Source organism: Syngnathus acus, chromosome 6 (genome assembly GCF_901709675.1).
Source record: "Syngnathus acus chromosome 6, fSynAcu1.2, whole genome shotgun sequence".
Lineage (NCBI taxonomy): Eukaryota > Metazoa > Chordata > Actinopteri > Syngnathiformes > Syngnathidae > Syngnathus > Syngnathus acus.
In genome coordinates this window covers 11,362,543-11,388,122 of record NC_051092.1, presented here as the reverse complement: position 1 = coordinate 11,388,122, position 25,580 = coordinate 11,362,543, and the positions used below count along the sequence as shown (strand labels likewise).

At 43.0% G+C, this 25,580-nt stretch overlaps 1 protein-coding gene across 5 annotated transcripts in view; it reads right to left on the bottom strand.

Moving 5' to 3' along the window:
- Positions 1 to 25,059, bottom strand: part of LOC119124849 (serine/threonine-protein kinase WNK1-like) — a 28,259-nt gene extending 3,200 nt beyond the window's left edge. For 2 of the 5 annotated variants that reach the window (XM_037255164.1, XM_037255168.1), the window contains exons 1-26: positions 24,484 to 24,635; positions 21,407 to 22,570; positions 12,931 to 13,103; positions 12,590 to 12,810; positions 10,833 to 10,990; positions 9,655 to 9,743; positions 9,372 to 9,591; positions 9,184 to 9,285; positions 8,728 to 9,088; positions 7,952 to 8,121; positions 7,608 to 7,691; positions 6,948 to 7,106; positions 6,166 to 6,239; positions 5,934 to 6,096; positions 5,717 to 5,836; positions 4,882 to 4,995; positions 4,613 to 4,661; positions 4,376 to 4,519; positions 3,134 to 4,056; positions 2,906 to 2,980; positions 2,670 to 2,789; positions 2,251 to 2,566; positions 1,988 to 2,153; positions 1,715 to 1,908; positions 1,331 to 1,486; positions 823 to 1,055 (exon numbers count right to left, since the gene is read on the bottom strand). In XM_037255164.1, coding sequence (XP_037111059.1) covers positions 823 to 1,055; positions 1,331 to 1,486; positions 1,715 to 1,908; positions 1,988 to 2,153; positions 2,251 to 2,566; positions 2,670 to 2,789; positions 2,906 to 2,980; positions 3,134 to 4,056; positions 4,376 to 4,519; positions 4,613 to 4,661; positions 4,882 to 4,995; positions 5,717 to 5,836; positions 5,934 to 6,096; positions 6,166 to 6,239; positions 6,948 to 7,106; positions 7,608 to 7,691; positions 7,952 to 8,121; positions 8,728 to 9,088; positions 9,184 to 9,285; positions 9,372 to 9,591; positions 9,655 to 9,743; positions 10,833 to 10,990; positions 12,590 to 12,810; positions 12,931 to 13,103; positions 21,407 to 22,183 — 5,361 coding nt within the window. In that variant the 5' untranslated portion in view covers positions 22,184 to 22,570; positions 24,484 to 24,635. Of the gene's footprint in view, positions 1 to 822; positions 1,056 to 1,330; positions 1,487 to 1,714; positions 1,909 to 1,987; positions 2,154 to 2,250; positions 2,567 to 2,669; positions 2,790 to 2,905; positions 2,981 to 3,133; positions 4,057 to 4,375; positions 4,520 to 4,612; positions 4,662 to 4,881; positions 4,996 to 5,716; positions 5,837 to 5,933; positions 6,097 to 6,165; positions 6,240 to 6,947; positions 7,107 to 7,607; positions 7,692 to 7,951; positions 8,122 to 8,727; positions 9,089 to 9,183; positions 9,286 to 9,371; positions 9,592 to 9,654; positions 9,744 to 10,832; positions 10,991 to 12,589; positions 12,811 to 12,930; positions 13,104 to 21,406; positions 22,571 to 24,192; positions 24,315 to 24,483; positions 24,636 to 24,841 lie in introns of those variants that run through there. The other 3 variants (XM_037255165.1, XM_037255167.1, XM_037255166.1) reach the window with 3 other exon arrangements.
- Positions 25,060 to 25,580: the final 521 nt, after the last annotated feature.

Sequence of the window (25,580 nt, the reverse complement as noted above, 5' to 3'; positions counted from 1 at the left end):
TCATAACAAAGACCCTTGGCATATTGGCGCTTCGGCATTCAGTTTAGTTTTTAGTTTTAGTGTACATGACATTCACAGTTTTTGTGCTCAGGCCAAAACAAATATATTACTTTGGTGCTATCTGATGGAATATTGGTGTTGTAAGGTTTCAGTCATTGATTGTCCTAGCTGATATTATTGATGGGCCTCATTTGAATGTGATTTTATTGTGTTCCGAATGCAATTCTTTATGTAATATTGGTTCATGATGCTAGCCTGCCAAGCAAAACTGATACGCATTTCTGAGGCAGGGCAAACCTGAGCAAGCAAGCAATTTGAAGGAACCAATCAGTGAAAAGCGTACGTGACTTCGAGGGAAAAAAATCCTGGTCTTCTTTTGAAGTAAATGCTTCCAGTGCTATTGGTTCATTGGGTTTTATTTTATCTCAGCTAACCGGCAGGAGGTGGTGCTTAAAGCACTTAAGATTCCATCAAGCATGCATACCAAATTAGTCACCTGTGACCCCTGGATGACCCTTGACAGATATAAGGTCCAGTGTCACCAGAGGTTCGTTCCCTACGGAATCTTCTCGCATGATCACGAGGATTCCGAGTGACAGGACGTCCTCGCGGTCCTTTGGAATTCATAGAATCATAGCTACAGTTCTAACAGTCTCTTTGGTGCACCATTTTGAATGACGTGAGGATAGACTTCCACTACGGAAGGGTGACGTCACGCACGAAGGATACGGCAGGGCGAGTAAACAAATTTGATTCGTTGGTTCATTTTGAGCCGCATGGTGTAGGTGCTTTATGGTCCTGAAGTTGGATTGTGTCGCTTACATCATGTCCCTGGGCTGCCTGTGCTCCGGTTTTAGGACCCCTCTTGCCCTGCGAGAGACTGATATCTTTGGCCCAGTTATCCACCAGCTGGTGCAGGTCATCTGTGAATGTACCCTTGCCCTTCTGCGTCTGAGCTGCTGTGGCAGTGGAAGCCGGCCCGCTCGCATGGGTCAGAGAAAGCGAGTGGTTCTGGTAGGGACCTGAGCCATTTGTGGAGGTGGTCCCACTTACTCCTTAGATGACAGGAGACAAGGTAAGAATAGCGGGGACAAGCAGTGGTATGAGTTAACAAATTAGAAAAACTACAAGAGGGGAATGTTTTTGCTCTGCCAAGTTATCAACATAGTATAGTACATAATTGGCAGAAAAAAAATGTTTGTATTTAAGCACATCTGAATGTTTTACTATATTTTTAAATCTGTATTTATGAAGTTACATGTGAGTGGCCCCTCAGTCAAGGAACTCAGCTCAGTGAGAGAGAATCAGTTGAAAATCTTCACACACATACCTGTAGAGCAACTGCTGAGACTGGGTAGGGATGGAGAGGATCGGAGCTCTTGTAAAGATGTTGCTGCACAGGTTTGGGAAGCCTCGGAAGCAGAAAGAGTACTTTGTTTGGGGGGAGATTCAGAGTCGTGAGTACTCTGAGCTGAGGTTGGACATCCTGGACACATCAGACAAGTCAAAATTCAAGCACACCATTGTACAGGGCAAGAAAATTGAGAGTGGCTATGTGGCGTTATTAAATCAAGCTTATGGCAATCTTGCGTCAACGTTTGAAACACAAATGTTGGAAAGCATATTGAAGATCTTATTGATTAATCATCTAATTGGATAAAATGTTGAAAATGCACCACTCAATTCCATTTCAATTCCATTGGTGTGATCCTACCAGAAAATACGGGGCTTGGTTGTCCACTGCTCCGTGGAGATTTGTGGCTCTTGCTCTTGTGCCTGCGTCGACCTCCGGCCATGGCCACAGCGGGGGATAGGACGGAAGGGGGAGCTGTTTTTCCTAGCCGGGTAAAGAGTGCCTCGATTTCCTCTTTCTGACGTGTCTGCAGGGCCTGCACCTCCAACATGTGTCTGGAAAAGCAGCACGAAGGTATTCAACAGGACCAACTGACATGCTAACATGCAAAAGGCCAGTGAGCATATCGCGTACCTTTCTCTGAGGCGACTAATTTCTTTCTGCAAGGCTTCGTCCTCTGTTCCCGAGTCGTCGTCGTTGTCGCTGCTGTATGGGGTGTGTGCTTTATGAGGATCCACAGAGGAGGGGCCGTTTTGGACACCCGAACTTTGAGATGGGCTGGAACCTGCCGTTGATGTCACTAAGGAGAAGTGACAAATCTCAGTGTTTGATTGAGGATATAATGAAATAATTCTTGAACTATGATCCTGGCAGTAGCTGATGAACCTGCTACACACCTGTGACTGAAAAGCGTCCCACTTTGGAGGGAGCAGTTTGTCCAGATGAGGCATTGGAAACCTGGAAGCGCCCTATTGCTATGGTGGGCAGTTGGCTGGCAGAACCAACAGACGAGTCTCCGTTGCTATGGTCCGTTTCACACGCTGCAGTGGGCAGAGTGGACGAGCGGTGGAGGGTGTTTTCAGGGCTTGAGGGGGAGGAGGAAGAAGAGGATGAGGAGGCGGTAGAGGTGGAGGATGGCGTGAGGGAGGAAGAGGAGACAACACTGGCAGCTTCTGGAACTCCACTCGATGCACCATCGGCAGCAACGGACACCTGGGCAGAGGGATGGTGTTATTTTAATGCACCATTTATGGGGTTTCAAGTTCCATCATCTCAGCCTGTAAGAAACGCGGTAGCCTCTCAACACAGAACCTACTTGGAATCGACCCAGAGTGAAACCGGCTGCGGGAGCCTGGACTACGCTGTCCGCTTGAAGAGTCTCTGGGCTCAGCGCTCTCCTCAGCTGGGCATCCAAATTACCCAAAGGCTGCTGGGACTGTTCAGACAGACAAGAAAGATATGATTTACTCGCTCAGGTATATAATCACATCACCCCTTTTATATAAAAGAGTAGAAAGAAAATCCAAGTGAGAAAGCAGAGGGAACACTCACTTGATTTGGTCCAGGGAATGGTGGTAAAGTGTCCAAGGGCAGAGGAGCAGCTTGGTCAAACCCAGTAGGTAAAGTCTACCAGGATATGCAACACATGAGGTATAATGTGATAAAGTATGAGCTCAAATAATGCCAACAACAACAGTATATGTGTATAACGGTTTGAAATGAATTGAAACTGTATTAAACGTAGTCAAACAGATGTTAGTAAATTGATTATACACTAACCTGTGCCCTCGGTTTGGTTGGAGGGGTCTGGGCATGTCCCGCAGGGGTTAACCCCTGTCCTGGGGTAGTTGTAGACAGCGGAGTGACCGCCTGTGCTCCAGACGTGAGCGGGAGGTTTGAAGGAGGCACCAGAGCGGTGCCAGGAGGAGGGGAGGATGTTCCGGTGGGAGGGGAAGAGGTCCCGGTGTTCTGACCAGGATCTAATGGTGCGCTTGAGGAACTTGTACTCTGGTCTTTAAAAAGGGATCGCAGTTTCTTGTCAAGGGCTTGGATATCATCCCTACCCGCCGCTTTGGTCTGAACCTCAGCGCTCTCAGACTCTCCTGGCTGGGGTTGACTCTGACTGGCCAATGGCTGAGATGGATGCGCGGCTGAATTAATGCTTTGAGATGACGTGGCAGTATTGTTAAAAGGTTGCGGCTCAGAAGCAGGGACGGGGACTGTATTAGCGCTTAGCTGGGGCACGGACGCCACGGGGACGGAGGTCTGCATGACCGATGCAGAAATGGAAGAGGAGGCAGGGACACTGGCGGCAGGTGCAATCTGCGAGGCGGATGTTTCGTGGGAAGTGTGGGCCGGTGGCAGGGAATCACTGGTGACAGGATTCTGAGAATGAGTTGATACAGGTGGAGGAGAAACTCTTCCATTTGGGGGATGCGTCTGAGGTGTTCCGGAGACGAGCCCAACGGGAGGGAAACTAGAACTACTGGTGGACGGTACCGCTTCGGGAGGGGCCACAGCACTCTGAGTGTTTGGGACCAGTCCAGCATCACTCGACGGATTGGTGCCAACTTCCGGATCAAGGCTTGGAGGCTCAATCATGGTGCTGCCTCTTTCTGCGTGATCCTGCCTCATTTTGCTAAAAGCCTGCTGCAGAGTCCCAGAAGGTGCAGACAGAGAAAGGCCTAATGTCATCATGGGCCCTGGAAAAACAATCGCTGTTAAAAAGTGAGATAAATGGAATACAACTAAAATGCAGTGACTCACAAATTTAATTTCTTCCGTGACCAAGCTCATAACTCAATTTACTTGTAACCCCCCCTTTGATTAAATCAAAGGCAATGAAGCTGCTCCAGACCAGCATAAAATAAAGTAGAGCTGAACCGTATGAAAGAAATACGAGAGTACTTGTGTATCCAAAGTTCACTTTTGACTCAAAATTTGGCTCGCAACACAGACCAAGCGATGGCTCATAATAAATAAAATCAAAAAATGTTTAAAGTCCCCACTGTGTAATCGTACCTAAGCCAGACTCGTCGCCAACTGAGGTATTCGCCGAGGATGCACCAAAAAACTGTTCCCTCAAACGGGACTCTGGTACTGGGCTGACTATGAACCGTCGACCTGCTGAATGCACCACCTGGGCTGTCGTGCTTGGGGAGATTCCTGTGGGAATGTGCACAAGGAATGTTAGATATGAAGTAGTTAATAATGCACATTGATAGTGTATGCATATTGAAGCAAAGAATGTCTGTGTACCAGGCAGCATGGGAACTGAAAGCTCTGGCTGCTGTTGAAGCTCACTCATCTGTAGATAGACCAACAATTACATGACGCTTAGACAATGCATTTTTCAAATTGCACTAATGGCACAGATCAGATATAGCCTATCAAAAATAGGGATTGAATCACAAATGGCAACTTGGAAATGCAGTATCTGGAATTTAAATGTTCACTGTTTAATGTTACTGATTTGAATCAGAAAATGGGGTTTGATTTAAAAGATGTGAACACATCCATAACATTACCTGAGGAAATGCTTCTTTCATGCCCTCTCCTTTCTCGTCAGCCATTTCAATGACTTCACGGACCTGCTCGATGAATGATTCTCGCTCACTTTCCAGGATGAACTCACTCACAACCTGAAGCAGCAAACAAGTCAAATTAAATCTCTATAATAGACAACAAAGTAGGACCCAACGACTAATTGCATTTGCAATATCATAAAAAGTGCTTTGCTAATTGGAAAGGCTGCTTGTTCCTTGGGAGTGGAGAACAGAGGGATTCACAGCAGGCAAAGGCGTCAGCGCTGTAATTAAAACCTGCCGTGTAATTTTCGGTTTTCTGTCTCAGAAGACCTTGAGACCAGTATCTAACATGTTTATCTTTATACCTCGTGAGGAAAAAAAGAAAAAAAAAAAGTGTTATAGCTCGTGTTGTTCTGACTGCCATAGTATGTTTCTTACTATTTCACAGTACAGTAAACAGCATTTTTTTTTTTAGAGTTAAGTTTTATACAAGTTACTTTGTGATTGTAACTGATTTCTTACTGTTTCACAGTACAGCAAACAGCATCATTTTTTAAGTCATTCCAGAGTACAAGTCTCAAGAGTGGGGGGGGGTTAGTACAAGTATAGCTGGAGTACAAGTCGACATTCATTTTACAAAAAATGCAACCTCGAACCCAAAATCCCCATTCCCTAATCTAGGGTGAGTTGAGAAATGCGCTTCGAGCATCTGACTGCTTCACACTAAATTGTAATTCCAATATTAAGGAGGGAGAGAAAATAAACCAAATTACATTATTTTCGTAAATGGATTAGCAACACACACAAAGTAACATTTAAAGGAAAAATAAATCACCATTATCTGTGCAATCTCCTCTGGATTGTCACCATCTAAATCAAATCTGAAGGTCACCATCTTCCTATTGTGCGTTTCCAGCTGGCATTCTGCTACCCTGTCTCCTGCATTTGAGATCTGCAGAAAAAAAAAAGATGTGCATTAGCTTAGTGTCACAGCAAGGAACTCAAGTACAAGCATATGTCAGAAAAAAAAAAAAAAAAAAAGAGATGCCTACACTTAGAACATTCAGTTTGGCCTTGGCTCCCTTATCATGCCGAGAGCGGCTACGGACAGATCGCCGCTGGTACCGCTTCAGTGAGCGGCCTTCGTGGCGGCCTCCTGATGTTGAAGTACCTTCATTACCGTCACTTAGACCTGAAGCTGCATCTGACAAACAGCTGAAAAGGGGACAAATATCTCAGAGAAATGTACACGATAACGTCTGAAAGTATGCCTCTCCTGCTTACCTTTCCACAGATGGCGGCACAAGAGTGGAGGAGGCTGCTGACTGCTCAGCTGGTGTTGACTGACTGGCAGCGGCCTGAAACAAAACAATAGTCAGTAAAACTCAGAGCATGTTAACTCTGATGTTTTGTTTTGGCATTTATGCAGCAGTTGTGGGAAATTGACAGTAACATTTTTAAACTTCGACAAAATTAGTCCGCTCTTATCAGCATTTAAAAATGCTTATTAATAGAGAATGTGGTTTGTAGTAAACTGTTCATTTTATTCTATCGACCCAAAAAATCTAAACTAAAATCTGAAGAGAAAAAAAACTTCTATAATATTGGTAGGGGGTAGCCGTGAATCAATCAAATTAAGCGTTGCCCCTCTAACCCATAAATATTTTGTATTTAAACGTCATAATTAAAAAAAGAGAAATGAGTTTGAGGCAAAATGTTCACACCTAAATTACAAAAGCCCAACCACACACATCAATACGATGCACTGAGTACCTGCAGCGCAGAGAGGCAAGATGCCTGATAGAGGAAGAACAGATGTTCAGCATTGGGTGGTGGAGACAGGATAAAAGAATTTGGACTAGAGGCCCAAGACTAACAGTCATGCAGGAAGTGAGCAGCATGCAGAGATGATAAAGAAAAAGAAGATAAAATATGACAGTAATGGTATTGGTAATGAGAATAACAAAAGAATGCACACAAACTAAGTGAGAGAAATGGATGCAGCAGAATGGGGAGTGGACACATTCATGAATACATTAAGGGATAAATGCAAAAAATGTTCTCACTTGTAACGGTTGCGTTCCAGGCTGTGCCTGTGGTAGAGAGGAGCTCTGAAGGACTGTGTTGGTCTCCGGCGGCTGCTGTTGCTGCTGCTGCTGCTGTTGTGGTGGTGCAGAAGGGGACGACTGAGAGGATGGAGGCATCATCACTTGCTGGGTGGGAATCTGCAAGGACCAAAAATTAATCATGAATTGGAAGAGTTATTGCAACATCCTAAAACATTGATGGTTGGTCGTATACACCATACTATTAAAAAAAAAAAAAAAACATACTCTATGCTATAACAAAAAAAAAAGAAAAATTAAGAAGCATAAGACAAGGGCGGGAAAGAGAACAAACGATGACATAGGGATTCGGAACCCACTCCCACTGCCACCTGAGGCTGCACACAGTGGCTTGAATTGTTAATGTAACACTATCTGAAAAAGCAAATGCACCAAAAGCTGACCCATCAGCTCACTTGGCTAAAGTTACCTGGACCCTTTAAGAGAGGGAACACATGACAGCATCCTGTTGATGCAATGCAGTGCTGGTATTAATGGCCGGTGAATGTGTAGTGTGTTACTTGCAACCGATGCAATAATTTACTTGAAAAGAGGTTATTTTATAGTACCCCTCAGCTTGGTGTTTAATGGCCCGGGGTGACTACATAATGCTGTGAATACCTGCTGTGGTGCCACTGAGATAGACTGGCTGCTAGGAAGAGAAGGGACAAGTTCGGCCTGGACACCTGACATCTGGGGTTGAACCTTTAACACATAATTGGGAGAACAACGGTACGTCTTAAAAGTAAAAATAAGATGACTATGAGCTATGTTGACTCAGGGAATGGGTTAAGTATTCATCTTTATATGCCACTGCATGGTTAAGTGCAGCTGGTCTGTTTAACAGGTGTGGAAGACAGATTTAGAAGCAACACAAGGCCACACGGACAGGATACATAAATAGATATGGATTGGTGCTTCTGATTCACCATCGATGGAACTCAGCCCGTTGGAAAATGACTCACCAGTGACACATGCTGCTGCGGCTGCATTTGGTCATTTTGTGTCTGAGGGCATGGCACTTGGGGTTGAAGCTGTTGACTGGGAGGGGCGCAGTAGGACATTCCCGGCTGAGCAGGCTGAGCTTCGGCAACGAGGACAGAGGAACCAGATGCTCTGTCGGCCATGTGTGCGACTGTCGGGGATGGGGATTAGGGGCGGCGGCAGGAGCGGGTAGCGAGAACATGTCAATTCTTGACGCAACGTAGCACTAGGCAAAATTCATATTACAGCGTAACTTGTATTTCTTCATGGTAACAATGTTAATCGCGACATGCACAAAACTGAGAAGAAATAAGGATTTCTGAATAGGTTACAGGATCCCACTAGCAAAGAATATTTGTAATAAAATAAATAAGATGTCATGCTCATGGGGCTAAATAGTGCAAAAGAACACAAAACATTGCTTATATTATAAATATTTAATACTTTTGACCTAAGGCTCCTCATCCCGGTGGAAAGGTGCAGATCATTTTTCAGTTTTCAAACATGCGCTTACTGAGTGGCCAATGTTTTAATTTCTCTACACTTATTAATGTACCTGATAATTTGCTGTTCATTAATCACACTCTAGCATAGTTCCAGCCAGATTTCCATTAGAACCGCACCGCCTCAGCACTTACTCTAGTGTTTTGCATTAGGTCATGTCTACTTCTGTTCCCGCTTCTGGCTGAGGTTTAATAACTTTGATGAGTGTTTCCTCATCCTATTGGACCATACTAGCAAGGTAGCCGATACACACCTCCGCCACTGTGTTGATGCTGGTCGGCCTCAGGATCCTCTGACTCCGGCTGACTGGTAGCCAAACTCTGATTCTGAATTGGGATTTGCCCAGTCGACTGGGGGACGTAAGAGACCCCTTGTGTCAAGCCCGTCAGCTGGGTGGGTTGCGAAGTGTTATAAGAAGCATTGGCAAGACTCGGCTGGGACACAGGCTGAGCTGGCATGGGTGTGCTGTGTTGGTTGGCTTGTGGAGGAGGAACATGGGCGGCTGGCTGCAGCACCGACTGGGAGAGAGGCACCTCTTTGCTTGGTTGCTGGGGCGTTTGTGTCTGGCTCGGTTGTTCTTCTTCAATTCTACTCTTCTCCTGATCTTCTCTGACCTTTAAAGGCATTTGACACCAAACGTATTACAACTTTGGGATGTGAAGCATGTGTGAAAAGAATATGTAAAAATAAACAACATTTAAGAACACACCTGCTGCCGTTGTGCTCTCTTGCGACTTATGAGAGACACTCTGTCCTTGATGGCCTTTGCAATAGTCTTGTGGTCACCTTCGCATACATACCCTGAATCAACCTAAAGCAGACACAGGGCATCAACTTTAGTAATGATCATTTGTTTGCTAGAGTTTAAGGGTTAAGTTTAATAACAATCAAGTTCACCATTTCCTGAGCCACGTCATCTGGGACGTCCTTGTTTAGGTCAAAGGAAAACTCGATGGCTTCATTGTCTTTGTACTTCCCCTTTAACTTCTTGATGTCCTCAATTCTCAGCCACAGTTTAATCGCTTCCATTTCACCATCATCCTCTTCAGCCAGCTCCACACGCACACCTGTGTCCTCTTGGAAGAAGGCGTGATTCAGGAGGTCCTTGATCGAGTACCTAAAGATGAGAAGGTTAGAAGCTGATGTGGACCGTGGTTAACTGAGAAATCAAATGCGACACCTCTCATCCTTGTTCTGGCGAATGCATCCCTCGATGATCTCCTTCACCTCAGGAATGGCCACCTTGTCAAAGCTGCCCGGCTTCACCCCCTACAGGAAACACAAAACACTGAATGAGAATGGGTTTCCCCTACATGGGCGAGATTTAATTTTGAGGGCTAAACCCAACGCCTTTTCTTTGAACCCCTTTGTACCTTCATAATTATTTGGCACTCTCTGCCAGAATCATACGAGAGGCTATTTTTAGCTGAATTCTAACAACTATTCAACTGTGATTAGTGTTTTTGTTAAGAACAAGTTAGCACAAATCTGAGACTTATAATATCATTAAGCCACTGGTAGGGGATTGTACCAAGGGTTGATGAAAATGAAGCTCAACTCTAAAGCGGTGACTGAGACAATCGAGCTGACTCTTCAGGGAAGACATATGGGACATGCAACAAAAGCGAGCACAGCAACACAGTAAGACTTTGCTTCACAAGTGACTAAGCTGTGTTTGGTTTCCCCAAGCCTGTTCAACTGGCTTTGGTGGATTGGGGCAGCTTCAAGCTCAGCAATTGGCAATGTTTTACGAAACTAAGGGGTTTTTATGTTAAAATACCATCACGAATAAATTGAGGGCCAAGCGTATTCAATACGTGTGAATCTAGACTTAAGGTTCAGCCACTCGTGTCTGGGACTGTTGGCATGACACAAGTCTGAATCATGTGCCTAAATCATGATATTATGACATGTGAAATTCTTTGGCTGCTAATTTACAATAATGACCAACAGGAAGATTAGTCACTCAGTACATAACAAAAACAATGCTTGTTCAGCCTCTTATCAGCTATCTATGCCGGAATTCTGAATGCTTTTCAAACACAAATCACAAGAAGGAAGGAAGGAAAACTAAGCAAAGGTCCTGGTCCTTGGTTCCTCTCGAATATTTACAAGTTTGTGAGTCACTCACATGTGCAATTTTGATCAATTTTCTGCCGTGTAACATTTCACTTCATCTGAGAGATGAAATAAAAAAGTTAAATTTCAAGTAAAAATGAATCCTCATAAAAAAGGGAGCCAAGCTGAGTGAGGTGAAAAGACAATAGTTCCACAATAGGGCATTTGCCTTCTTAGTACATGGGAAGAAGGCAGGGCAAAGGGGGCAGGGGGACACAGAGACCTAAAATGAAGACTTACACTGGTCACTCTGCGGTAGATCTGTGCAGCATTCTGGCACTCTGAGTAAGGGTACTCTGAGGTGGCCATCTCCAGCATGCACATTCCAAAGGCATACACATCCACTGACTCGTCGTACTTCTCCTCATACATCTCAGGCGCCATGAACTCAGGGGTACCTTAAATCAAAACAACTATTCAGAACTCTCTTCCTTACTGACAGCGTGGGCTTCTCAACCCACTGCCCCTTCTCTGCTCCTCTAACCCATGAGGGGCTGAGGAAGCGGAGGATGAGAAGTGTGACCGGCCCGTCGACGTCTCCTGGGGTAGACCCTGCGAGGTGGAATTTGGAAAAAAAGAGAAGAGAGGAAAAAAGGGGAAGGAAGGCAAACAAAGAGGAAAAAAACAAAAAAGGAGGGAAAAGCCGAACTCAGTTAGACTGTAGAGAAGAGGGCACATGTTTGTCTGTGTAGGACCTTCAATTTTGGAATTGACACATTTGTCTGAGGCAGCTGATAAACAGAGCGCCAACCTCTGAGCCAAAGTGGCAGTTCAATGGCATATTTGAATAAACAATTGAATAAAGCAACTGCGAAGGGTAAAAGTGCCAAGATACAATCTATTCAAAGCCTTGTCCGAGGAACACAGCTAGCTATGGAAATAACTTCTGTCAAGAGCTTACCTTCAAACCACACACACTTTGCATTTCATAAAGACACTTACTTTTTGAAGTCTGACTTACCGGCTCTCCTCGACCTACAGATTAAACATGTTATTTATGGTCAAGGCAGACCGAAGCACCTTCCATAGCTAGCTACTATTCCCAGCAGTGCATCTCTGAACATCAGCTCCAAGTTAGCAACAGTTCTCCCTCAATCTTAGGTCATACACAGAAAAACGTTCTTGTTTAATTGAATGCATTTGAGGGGGTTTAAATCGATGTGTGTTCCAGCACACTGTCAAGACTTACCAGGCCCATAACAGTTCATACTTTTCTTCATTGACCAGCAGTACCCTATTTATTCCAAACAGCAGAATGGGGCACAGCTGTAGCTAGAGCCTACATTTTAAGCAAAAGGCTAACAAGAGAGAAAGTGGAGGAGAACTCCCTGAAATACGAACGACAGAGGAAAAACAATCGGCAGACCTGGAATATTTTTAAAAGAAAAGACACACTAGTGGGGAAACCTGTTGAGGCAAACCGATAAGACAGTTAAGCATGATGTGTCTGATTGGCAAACAGACCACATATTTCCAAACCACAGAACAAGACCAGTCAGTCAGTCTAAGGCAGAAACAACGGCCATACCTTTAGCCATGGCCAGGTTAGCCTGCAAGAAGGCATAACAACTATTATGGTAATATTACCATTTAACAGCAGGAGAAAATTAGGCGCTACTTACATTCAGTAGGTGCCTGGAGAAAAAAAAAACTACTTTGGATAAACATCAAAGTATTCTGTACAATGACCAATACTTGAATGAACCAAGTGAAATCCCTGTGGTGATCTACCTAAGATCACCACAGTCATTGGCCTCCTTTTGAGCTGTGGTTTGAGGGACGGCTGAAACTCTGTGGTCTGTTTTTGAACCAAATGCTCAAAAACAATAAGTCATCTTGTCAAAAGATTCCCCTCATTAGACACCATTTTCACCAGGTCAAAAGACTCCCCTTCATTAGACACCATTCTCAGTTTCACAACATTTCCTGACCCAAGAAACAGAAATGCCCCATAGCAAGAAGCACAAGTAGTTAAAAATAATGTTGGTGGGTCATACCTATAACACTCTTGGCAAAGGATGCACGCTTCAGTGTGGCCAATCCAAGGTCTCCGATCTTGACAGATCCCGTTGGGCCCGTGATGAAAATGTTGTCGCACTTCAGGTCGCGGTGGATGATGGGAGGTGCACGGGTATGGAGGAAGTGGAGCCCCTTGAGGATCTGTCGACACCAGCTCCTCAACACTTTAATCTTCATCACCTTGAACCTCTTCAGATAACTGAAAGAGAAATTATATTAACTTGAAATATTACCATGAGAGGGGGGAAAAAACCATGCATCCGCCAGACATTACACAACATCAGTCTGTAATCATGGATTGTATCGTGAAATGACATACGTTTTGAGGGTTCCCGAAGTCATTAGTTCAGTAACCAGAACAATGCACTTCTTGCCCTTGGAGGGTCCCTCCCAGGAGTCGTAAAAGCGGACAATGTTGGGATGTTGGAGGCCCTTGAGCATCCCCGCTTCCTCCTTAAAGCGCTGCCGCTCAGTCTTCGATAGTTTTCGGTCCTGTGAGAGTCACAATGAAAAGTACTTAAGACCAAATAATATTCAAACATTCATTCATTAAGACGATTGCACCAAGGCTCTTTGGATGGAATATTGATTACGACTTCTGTTCCATTATCAACATTTAACCCGAGGGTGTATACACATTTGTAATTGAATGGCATGCTAAAGTCTAAAGCTTGAGGATAAAAATAACAAGACAAGATAAAGAGCCCAGTGCATATCATACATTAAACATGAAAATAATTACTGAAAACAGTGAACAGACTGAGAACCATACAGTACTAAATTGTGGCGATATAGTGGTTGGTATTTCTCACCATTTGAGTTTTCACTGATTTTCTGTGGTGTGAAACATCTAAATAATCAAATGTGTGGAAAGTGTAGTTTTTTTCATTTGAACATTAACAGTAAAAGTCAGCAATAAATAAATAAATAATTCAATTTAATGCAACTTTGCTTTCATAATCATTTTTTTATGCCACAAGGAAATTGTTGTGCGCGTGTGTTAATTAATTGTAATTATCCTAGGTAATTGTGCGTTATCGTCCAAAGGTTTGCGAAATGGATATTGCATGGGCCAATATAATGGTATTTTTTTCCCCCATATATTGTGCAACCCGAGACTGGACCATCACAAAAAATTGCACTTGGCCACTCTTCCCCCACACATTGAGTTCATTTGTGGAGTCACTGCAATGTGAGCTGTGTCACCCTTCACCTTCCCTTCCCTCTCTCCCTCAGATGACTGTCCTGAGCTGGCCTTACTTGTCAATCAACACCAAACTTGAAACGAGCTATGTGGTTAATAGCCCCGAGCTGTATATGCAAGCGTGGAAAGTAGTTGACTGAAATTTTATTGTTTGCTCTTTTCTTGAATATTCATATCGAGCAATTGCTACCAAATCGATATGGGCCAGCCTTAATTTTTGCAGTTTAATCTGAAATTGACCCCCCCCAACAACAACAAAAATCTAATAGCCCAACTCAATACTATAATAAAAAACCTTTGTTCGTATACCAAACATACCAAAATGTAACTTGTAAGAACTGGAGGAGACTATGAAAGAAGAAAGAAATTCCTATCCAGGTCAAGCAGCAATCATGGTCATAAATTCAACCAGTGGTATGCAAGTTATTTGCACAGCAACAACGATGGTAGGGCGTCAAAAGTTAGAGTATGGCAAAGCTCCCAAAAAGCTTACAAACTCTTGTGTCGGTAGACACAGAAAACGAAGGCCTGCATTCATGACAAAGCCGTATTGTCTGAGCGAATGGCTTTGATAAAGCAAGTAAAAGCTTAAAATCTTTCATGTGATGCTTGTAAATTCATCACCACATAAATAAGAATAGGAACCAACAATACTACTGTCGGCAGTGCACCAAACATCTGGAATGTGAATACCCGCCCTACTCAAATTTCCTGAGTAATTCCTGGCGTGACCTACATTTACAACATGCGGAACTTTAGTCTGAGGAACGCAAGTTCAGTAAGACTGGCCCACTGAATCCCCACTGCCAAAGACAGACTCCTGTACACCCCAAGAAACTTGGCTACCAGCCAGAAACTCCAGGAAATTCAACCCACAAGTGAGAGGCGAAGGAGCGCTGACCCGTATGTGCATGTGCGAGAAACACAAAACTTGGATTGTGGCTGATCATTGCGGTCGTTTTTTTTTTATTTGTTGTTTTAAAGACGAATGCTTGGAACGTCAGTCGGACACTAGGAAAAATGAAAGTAGTGTATGAATATTACAAGTCACTTTGCGTTCAGTCCCACTGACCTACTTTTCAGTGTTTATCTTGTGGAGCAGTTCCTCTTTCTCATTTTACACACCATGTGATGACATGCCATGTCAAACCACCACAGCGCACACAGGATCAGGGTTCCTTCACTAAGCTTGACAAATACCAAGTTCGCCCATTAATGTTTGCCTTTCTACTGCCTGTGCGCTTTTGCAGATGCCTATAAACAAAACCTCGGCAAGCCCCAAGCTTATGTTTTGGTCGAATGAGACAAAAAGCTGCATTCCATAAAAAGATGCTAGAGGGCGGTAATGAGACATACATTGGCAAAACCATTGAGTTAATGGAAGCAGTTGCCATGTGGTTAGTAGCATTAGGCCAGTAAATTTGAGTGCTTTGCCAATTTTCAGGACTGGCTCCAGCAAAGTGTCAGAAAAGTTCCAGGACTTCTAACAAAAGGTAGATTTCAAACCCAGACTACAAGTTTTGCCCTTCAGTGTGGGCCAGATGATCAGTTAGCACATCCGCAACAAGATTTCGCAGTGTTTGCTTTGTTCAGTGCATAAGAGGAGAGTTGTGGCAGGGCAGCTCAAGACTTCTTCACTATTACAATGCATCTGCTCACAATGCCGTAGGCATCCAACATTTCCATGCTGACATCGACGTGCTCGGGCAACCTCCCTACTCAACTATTCTGGGTTTAAGTGAATTTTCCCCCTTTTCCAAGCTCGAGAAGTTATCAAAAGTCATCAATGTCAAATAAATGATGGCAGTGATGACAGCGTTACAAAGGATCACGGCACAATCTTTCCATGAATTAAGACTTCACAGCTTGGATTTTAAATCGATTGTGAAACCAGTTCCATTCCTGTTCTTAGCAGGGAACATTATTTTATCTGCTTGGTCTGTCTGACAGGGAACATTATTTTACCTGCTTTACATGTTTGGGCTACTTCCTGTAGCCTTCCTCACAAGCGTCACAAGATGGAAGAAGTGACGCTTCTGAGAAAGGCTGCAGGAAGTAGCTGAAACATGTAAAGCAGTTGTTTGACTAAAAACTCTTTAAATAGTAAACTTAAGAAGACAGTATGAGCCTTCACAAACAAAACAAGAACACTGATTCAAAAAGTAGCAAAAGAAGACAGTTCTGGGCTTGTGGAAGATCTTGTGTTGAGTGTTGTCTGTATCACATCAGCAAACTGACTGATGAAAAGCAATCACAGAAATGAATATGCTACACATTGAAAACCTCCACCACATATACTGTAACATCCTCCCTTTGATTTGTTCTATGTATAGCTACAGTGCATCCGTTTGAACAGAGTGAACCACAGTAGAGCGGAGCAGAAAATGCTTCTAGGCAAAGACTATCATACATAACCCAACAACCTCTAAAAATAGATTGGAGTGAAAAAAACTGATCATGTTGAGGACTGGCCGTGTCAGGTCCTTGCGCTGAAGTTGACAATGAGGGCTAGGATAGAGGCTCCTGGGTAACATTAGGTAGGTTCTGACTCAGAGGGTTGAGAAAAAAAAAAAAAAAAAACATTGTGTTACTCAATGATTGCTCATGTGCACCGTTGTCTCGAGTGACGCATGGCAATGAGGTCAAAGACTCGTGTAACTAAAATGACATGGCAAATCACAGGCATTTCACAACTGACACCATGACATGGCATCAGCTTATCTTGAGGCAAATGATGCACTTTAACAATACTTTAAGGCTGGGCATGTCACCAAAATAAAGGTTTTGTCCCTGCGTGCATTTGAAAACTCAAATCTGGCTTTTTTAATGTTTCTTTTAGAATTATCATCTTCCTGGCAGAGTAGCCAAAAAAAGAACATCCATACACAGCTACAAGCAGTGCAGCCAAGAGGACACTACAAAAGAATACACTGTTCAGAATAAATCGAATTTCATGGAGTTAATACTACAATTTATGACCTCCCAACTCTGTGTTTCATCACGTCATAAAATAAAATAGCTTTACACCCGGCTGCAACTTGTATAATGCTTGATCTCATTGCAACTTTGTCATTCTTACAGTCTAAAATGCCATTTTTTACCTTCACTTGCAAGGGAAGTTTCAATTTAAGACATTGCATGTACAGCTGATACTGACAGTCATACTGGGAGGGATTATTTTCAATTCCCAATAGTTTGGTATTTAGGAGTAGAAATCTAGAGAAATGTCAACAATTGGACGGATGTAAGCAACCAGCTGGACAAGCAGCCACAAAAGCCTCTGGGAGGTGCCTGGGGCTCATTTCCTCATCTCTGAAATGTTTGGCATTGGGCAGAGCTTGTGAGGAAACAGGTGGGAAGGGAGCAACTGGATGAAGATGGACGAGCGTGGCGTGGAATCGGGGAGTCCCCTAACTTGTATTCCTTCCACTTCCCTACTGATGTGACCTACTTACTGTACAAGCACGCCTGCAATGTGAAATCCAAAACAAATGAGTGGGTTCATGGATGGGTTAAAAAGGGTGGAGGTCCACAAACCTTTTGCAGCAGTTTTGAAATCAGTGTTAATCTCCACGTTCCATTCCAGTGGAGCCTTTAGCTTACTCCTGTCAACTGGACTTTACTGATCTTAATGGTGTTAAATTACTCATTCTCCCTTTGGCGTCTTTGTGCGTAGGATACATTTTCAGCTTGGTGCCGCGTGTAAAAATAAGCATGAAACACTCACACGCCTGCAACCCTTTGACCGTCTGTTAAAGACAATGCCAAGGGATGAACGGAAGGAAAACCTGTCAGACTTGCTGCATTAGCAAAGCATCGAAGTGCTCTGCGACTGCCTTCATCTGGCACCAAACTCCCAGGGAACAAATCAACCCGATTTGTTTCTGCACCATTGAGTAGAGCATCTATAGGAACCTAAGCAGCAGGCAAATTAGCTCCTATGTGTTTTAAAAGACTCCAAGACTGAGCGTACATTTTTCCCGGGCAACATAAATGTTTTGATGCCGAGCATTTATAAAATGTAAATATGCCCTCAGGTTGTGTCAGGAAAAAAAAAACAAGGATAGAGGTGATCATGGGACAGCTTTAACAATCATGTGAGGGGATTTTCGCTTCACATGGGCAACTGGAACGTTTCCAGTAAATGAAAAATTAGCACAACCACAGGAATTCCGAATATCATGTTTTACATTTCGAGTTAGGCCAAGCGTGCATGCAGCGCACACCTGATTATGATTAAGCCACGAAAACATCTTCGAATTAGATCCGAATCGCTTCAGTGATGTCATCATAGCTTAACAAAACAATTGCGCAACCAGGTATTGTTTTGGGAGAATGCACATGCGTAAAAGCCACGTGTCTTTTTGTGCCTTCGTTTTTATTTTTTTGTGTTGTTTACTTGTATGTATATTGTGTACTATGTCTTGTCACCGTGGGATAGTGGGAACGTAATTTCGATTTCTTTGTGTGTCTTGGCATGTGAAGAAATTGACAATAAAGCAGACTTTGACTTTGACAGATCCAAATCAAAGAGAATCACTGCTGAAATCGAGTGATTCATTCAGGATGGGCTCTTAGAAAATATACAAAAGATTTGGAGCACATTCCAAATGATTATTCACAGCAGTGTTTGAAGACATTTTATAGGTTGTAGAGATGAGAAAATAGTCATTTGTTGAATTTGCAGCATTATGTGCAGAAATCAAAATATTCTTAACGCAACATCTTCTTGACGGGTCAAGATACAATTTACCAGGGAACCTTTTATGTGTGTGTGTGTATACCGTAAATTATGATTACACGGCATGGCTGGTTATTATTTTGGCAATGTTGTGACATCGTTCACATGCGTTTCTAATTTTGAATCGCAACCAAACTAGTTGCTGACGTTGGCCCATTCATGAAAGCGTTGTGAATACTTGCACACCGTAAAACATTTCAGTTAAGTGTGCAGCAGGCCTAACCTGCCAATCCGGCTCCAGCTCCTGACCTCACTCACTAGACCACGCTCCTTAAATGCAATACACTATTACCACAGTGTAACACTTTAAGACTACTTCTTTACATTCTATTAATTGTGTTTGTTTTTTTTGTACAATACGGTGCTATTTTTCTTCATTATAAACAGAAAGTGCTGCAAGAGATTGATAGCATTTCAATGGATTTTAAATTAATTAGTTATACGAGTAACTCGAGTTACGAGCTTGATCACGGAACCTTAAATTTGTAAGTCAAGGACCCACCGTATTTAAATCAAAATATATTTTAACATACTAATGCCAAAACAAGAATTTTCAAAAATATAATGGACGGTATTTTTGTAAAAAAGATTAAAAAGAAAAGCAGCTTTGGGTGAAATAGCTAAAGAATGAAACAGTGCCATTCATGAGGAAGACAAAAAAAAGTGTGGGAGGAGAACAGATAGGCCGAAACAAGCTCTGGCATGCCGGCCTGCTGTGCTTCACACTGGAGATTCTTCTGTTAGGAATGTGACCCACTTTACATTCACACAAGCATTCCCAGCGCGAGCGCATTGAGCATGCGCCGCCGCTGGTGTCGTGTCAGGGGGGGAGGGGCACGAGGCTGTAATCTTCACATTGTTGCAGAGCGTGCATGTGAAGCTATGGCTGCTGTATACGCACTGATGCCGGACAAGCTGAGAGCGTGACAGGAAAGTCATGTGGTAAATGAGGTCAAACTTTGCTCAGGGCCATGGAGCTGCCGCAGCTAGACACGCAGCAGAAAGCTATTTTTTTGCCCCCAAATACACCAAACATATTTTCCGATTCCAATTTGAAGCCAATCACGCAGTTGGCAAAAAGAAAAGTAGCAATCACATTAAGTGCCCATTTAACAGGCTCAATAATACAATCTGCGCAGGAAGTAACTAACTTTGTCCAAATTTTAATTGCTTTTGGACTTCAAGTGCACTGACCTGAATTAATGATATCCGGTATTACATTCTATATTTCTTAGTTCCAAAATAGAGTGCAAGCTGTCAGTGTTAGTGAATCAATATAAAAAATTATAGTCGTGAGCTGACTATGTACACAATCAGTGCGACCATTCAAAACTGGCTCCTGTCCAACGCGTTTCCCAATGACTTCAGAGTAAGCGATGTTTATGTCATAGGAGCATTCGAGAGCCCCACCAATGCTGATTTTCTATGCATAAAAATACTGATTAAGTGAATGATTTTTTTTTTTAAAAACTTGAGCCTCAAAAATTATTTTTTTATTTTAATTAATTTTTTAATCAAACAAAAATGAAGCCTCTACAAATCAGAATGTTATTCAGGCTGCCGTCTCCCGAGGCAAATCCCAAGATGCTCTCTCTTAACTCAAGAGAGACTGCCAATTCATCAGAAGACAAAAGCCCATTACGCCGCCGTTAATAGCAGTTGAGTAAAGCCATCTCTGTAATGCACCGTTTTAAATATGTGAGTAAAATGTTGTGCAAAGATCAGGAACCACTAGGGGGAAAGCTCCATTGAGTTAAATCATTTGCACATTAACACCATTGCCATGACTCATCAATATTCTATCAACTTTGCTTTTAGCCAGGTTTACACGACGCTTTGCAGTCCAAGTAAACTAAGACCGGATGACCAAATGGATGGGAAAATACTTCATAAATGCTTCAATCAGAATAGAAAGAATGACATAGAATGGAGTTTCATTTGGATTCACAGGGGAGGAATATTTCTTTTGTTTGAACAGACGACATGTACAAAGTTCTTTAGGTATCGTGAAGCTGCATGCCAATTGCGCAAGCTCCATCTTGACGTAAATGTGTAATGAGTCACATTTACGCAACTCAAAACGGTAGGTTCCTATTTTAGCTTCTTTAAAACTAATTGTTTTTAATCAAGCTGTTGCTTTAATAAAAATGTATAAACAATCACACCTACTGTACTCGATATAAAGAACTAAATTCCATCTTGATAAATCACGTGATGTTTACATCCAGCTGAGCAGGCTCCAATGCTAAAACTGATATTATAATTTTGGGTACAGCTTTAATGCGATAGTAAGCGACTCACAGACCAGAGTGAATATCACTTGGCTTATTATATAGTCTATGTATTGCTGCTCTGTGTGTGTGTGTGTGTGTGTGTGTAACTAGCAATTGTTTTAAGGTTTATAAATACCATAAATCTGTGCTAGTAGGTTTCAATTGCCTGTCTATGGCATTTCACATTAAATGTTTGCATTAAGCTAGCAGACTTTCGCTGGAATTTTTTTAAAAATATGAATGTTTGTCAGTTTTACAAGAAACTAACTGCAAGTGAGAGTGAGAATAGTTGCAAAGGAATGCTTTATAAGGCACTTTTAAAAGCTTAAATGTGTGTCAACTGTTGAAAAGGGGGCAAGCTAAATAATAGTGACTTAAAAAAAGGTCCATATTGCAGTTTCACCAATTGTGTGTGGGTTTGGAACGTATCCCCTGCGCTAAACGGGGATTCCCAGTTTATTGTTTGCCGTCAACTTGAAATGTTGCATGTCGTAAGCCAAAATGCCCCCGTTTCTACAAGACTCAGTGAGATAAGCTCAAGAGTGCTAAATGAATTGAACGTCATCCAATTTCTTACCTGCAACTCACACCAAGCCACTTCTACTGTGGTTTCCGTATCCAAGCCTTTGTAGACAGTCTTGAAAGAGCCACGTCCAATTTCAATGTCAAATTTCAGGAAGCGCCCATCCGGCGATGTTCCCACTGCTTTCGTTTCAGCCTCCTCGATGTCCTCCTGCACTTTCTTTTCCGCCTCCCTCTGCTCTGCCTCGGCACGCGCTTTGGCAGCATCCTTGTCCTCTTCCTCGGCGTCTCCTTCATGCAGCACCTTCGAGCCGGTAGAGTTATATGCCTCGCTTTGACTCAAGTCTGGCAACGACTGGGTCTCGGTGACCAACATGCTGTCGCAAACATCTTGTATGATAGTAGACGTCTGTTTCATAGGCACTACGTTCACCGTGGCAATTTCCAGGTCTTTCCGCTCTTTACTTTCCAGAGTCTCAGTGGACTCCTCCTTACGCGGAGCACTTTGTTCAACCTGCGGCGCACGGACGACGGCAGCCTGTTGCCGTTGTACCGGGGCCTCCCGCAGTTGGTTCCGCTGAGCGGCTGGTATGGGGATCCTGCTGGGCAAAGGGAGGGCCAACGCCGTGGCATTGCAGTCGCTGATGACACTGCGGCGGAAAAAGCGGTGCTCGGGGTTGCCGCGGTCACGCTCCATGGTGTGATGCCGCCGTCTCACCTCGGTCGGACGGGATTCATTGACCATCGAGTCTGACCCAGAGGTGGGACCGTTTCCACTCTTCGGAGGGGGAGCCAGGAACTTAACCATTTTGTCATCAGGCTTTTCCGACATCCCACACAAAGAGTACAAGGAAGACAAGAACTGAAAAATTAAAATAAGGAGACTTCCATGTCAGCTAAAGGCTTTTGTATAATTTGATCTCAAAGTCTCAAATTTTCTTTTCTTGTATCTTAAAGTCCGTCTTTATGCACATAGTGCAGAGATTGGAGGAGGTGGATGGGTGGTGTTCTTTTGGAAAAGGTTTGAACACCACAGCAGGGCACAGAGTGCTGATGTTGGCAAACAAAACTCTTTAGATCCGCAATACCCATTCTGTAAGACACAGGCTGCAGCTTCTGTCAAGCATAAGGACTCTCTGGTGAGGAACAAGCAGGTAGCGCTCTGTTACAGATGCCCAGCCTCTGAGCAAAGGTCCAAATTTGCTCTTGTCCAACTTCACTGAAAGAAAGAAAGAAAAAAAAAAACACTTCAGATGAGACCAAAAAAAAACACGATGGCAACAAAACTTGAATATATTAAACATACGATATGTAAAACTAATTGAATGACAGCCATGTGTGGATGGAGCAACAACGTCACAAAATGCTGAGGCGCTACCTTTTCAACAGGCTCTTGTATTTTTGGAACTTATGCCTGCCACAGACAGCATGCTTGATCGTTTTTTCTTCTCCTGTCTTACTATTTTTAAAGCATGACTAAAAATAAGGCCACACTATAATACAATTATTACTGATTTCTCTCACAATGTTGGTTACACGTACAAGCGCTGCACCTCAAAATTCACCTTCGCTCAGCTACAATAACATCAGGTTTATTCGAATAATGGTTGTGGTTGGAGTTGGCAGCGCTGTAGATTAGAACTTTCATGCTCTGACGCAAGACATTTCTAATATTTTGACAACTATACTCAACACTAAATGGCAAATAAAACTAAATAAACACTGGGTGTAATACAGCATCACAACCACTGCATTAAAACTGACAATCACGACAAACAATACACAATATAACAAAATAAGGTACAGGTTTTACAGATACACAAAAATACCCAAGAAACGCATACAAAGCCTTGCCATACAAGTTTACCCCCCCCCCCCCCAAAAGAAATTGTAATGTCTTTTGAATTAGGAAATTAGCCATCTATAAAATTGTACTGTTTTATATTTGTTGTTTTTTCCCAAATCAGACATTTGGAAACATACGTTTTTACTTTGTTTGAAACAATGTTTGTTTCTTTATCGGACGTTTATAAAAATGCAAAGAAGTCCAAAAAATGTTTGAAGAGATATTCATACATACAGCATTACACATGTATAATAGCATGCAGTAGTTCTTGCTTTAATGAACCAATGACTGCCTAACACAGCCTCTGAAGTGTCCTTGCCTTATTAGAGTAATAGCTTTTCATGTTTTGATGGTATGATGCAAGTTTTTGTTTGTATTTGTAAATGTTATTGTACAGGGAATATTTTATTGAAGCTTGATTTATTCAAGGGAATCATGAATTGAAACCGCAATATTCAGCAGTGGGGAAAAACCACAATGTGATATTTTCCTAAAACGTCAAAGTACATGTACTTGAAGTTACAACTACATCTACCGCTCAAGTAGTACCAGATTGCAGCACTAGCTCCCTAATCTCGAACATTTGCCAGAGCCCGTTTTAACCATTAGACAGCTGCTCCAAGACCATTGGTTCAAATCTAAAACGAGGAAAGGTGTAATTAAGATTATCACATTGCATTAATCGCATAAGAACAAAACGTTTGGGCGGGGGTAGGAAGAGGGGACGTGTAGTACTTGAGAAATCGCATCCGACATCGCAACCACCAAGCCCATTTTAGTCCGTAGTTTGGCACCCATTTAAATATGCAGTCAATGACAATCGATTCGGCTAATTAAGTCAACCACAGCCTACCGTGTCAGAGCACAAGATACAAAACGAACCGGGCGGGATTGATGGCCGACCGCGCATTTGAAACGCATAATAATAAACAGTAGCGGCGTATACATTCAATTATATACTTCAATGTGGCTGGTAAAAGTGCCATTTTACCTACTTGGCATTCGCCTAGTGAATCCACGTTTGCCCCGGCTCTTTATGTGACGCCAAATGCACTTCAGATATTCAAAGACACAAAGCAAAGAAGCAGCAACCGGCTCTTTGTTAGCTTCCTCGCATGGAGCTAGTTAGCTCAGAGGAGCTAATCCCGTCCCCCGGCGGCCTAACCAGTCAAACGTCACGCCGCATATTTTACACAGGATGCCCCCCGCTGTTTGCCTTCTCACATAACATAGCCGGCGTTTGTAAATCTAATCTCAAATATAAATATATAAACAGATGGCGTTACCATTTCGGGATCCAGTTTCCATCCCCGGATAATCACCATGGCGCGACAGGTACGTTCGGCCGGTGCAACCCCGGCTGGAAAGCAACCAGGCAGGCAAGCTGGCAGTGACAACTCGCGTCACTTAGCTTAGCGTGCTAACAGAAAGCTAGGCGGGTCTTGCAGATGGCCCGAATAGCTGGACCCGCCCCCCTTGTGTGCCCCCTCCCCTCTCCCCAGTACGATTAGACGTAGTGTCTCGTTGGGAAATAAAAAAATAAAACCTTAAATTTGTCATAAAAACGCAGTTATAGTTCTATACGGTTCACTTAACTGGCAACCGCGTCCGGCTTTTCGAAGCAGTAGACAGACGGTGACCTACCTCGCATCCACAACACAACTGACATTCACCAGAGTTGAAATGCTCCTCGCAGCGGATGTCGTCTAAAAATGAGTACGTGGTCGGTATAAGAGTATCATCGACAGAAGAACGTCTATTGTGCCGACAAAGAGAGACATTTTGGGGGGTTAAAAAAAAAAATCCCCCAGCAACGCAGTTCCTCGGTACTGACGAAGAAACGGGATTTTCCGTATGCGCATGCGCGAGTGCCGAATGACCTCATAACCACCACTCTTGGATTATTCGAATTTGAAGCAAGATGAATGAGTTACGCCAGGCGGCACGGCACGGCACGGTGGAGCACTGTTTAGCACGTCCGCCTCACAGTTAGGAGTTTACATAGCCCTCCATGTGTGGAGTTTACATCTTCTCTCCGGGCACTCCGGTTTCCTCGCACATCCCAAAAAAGTTACATTACATCACAACGAGTTCGTTTTGAGAAACGGAGCATCGTTTGCACGTTTTCATTTGCTATACCCGAAAAAAATATTTGTCTGTTAGAAAGAAATAAAAAAAAAGAAACTTTTTAATAAGTGGTTTTCGTTTCAGCAAATAAAAATGCATGCAATTGGAACTGACTGCACATTAGACTCAGCCAATAATATTGGGAGACTGCAGGGAATCTGATCTTATTAAGTTTGATTCGATTTATTGATTTAAATGATATCCACTTTGAAACCATCGTCTCATTATCGGTCATTTCAAAACATAATAATAATAA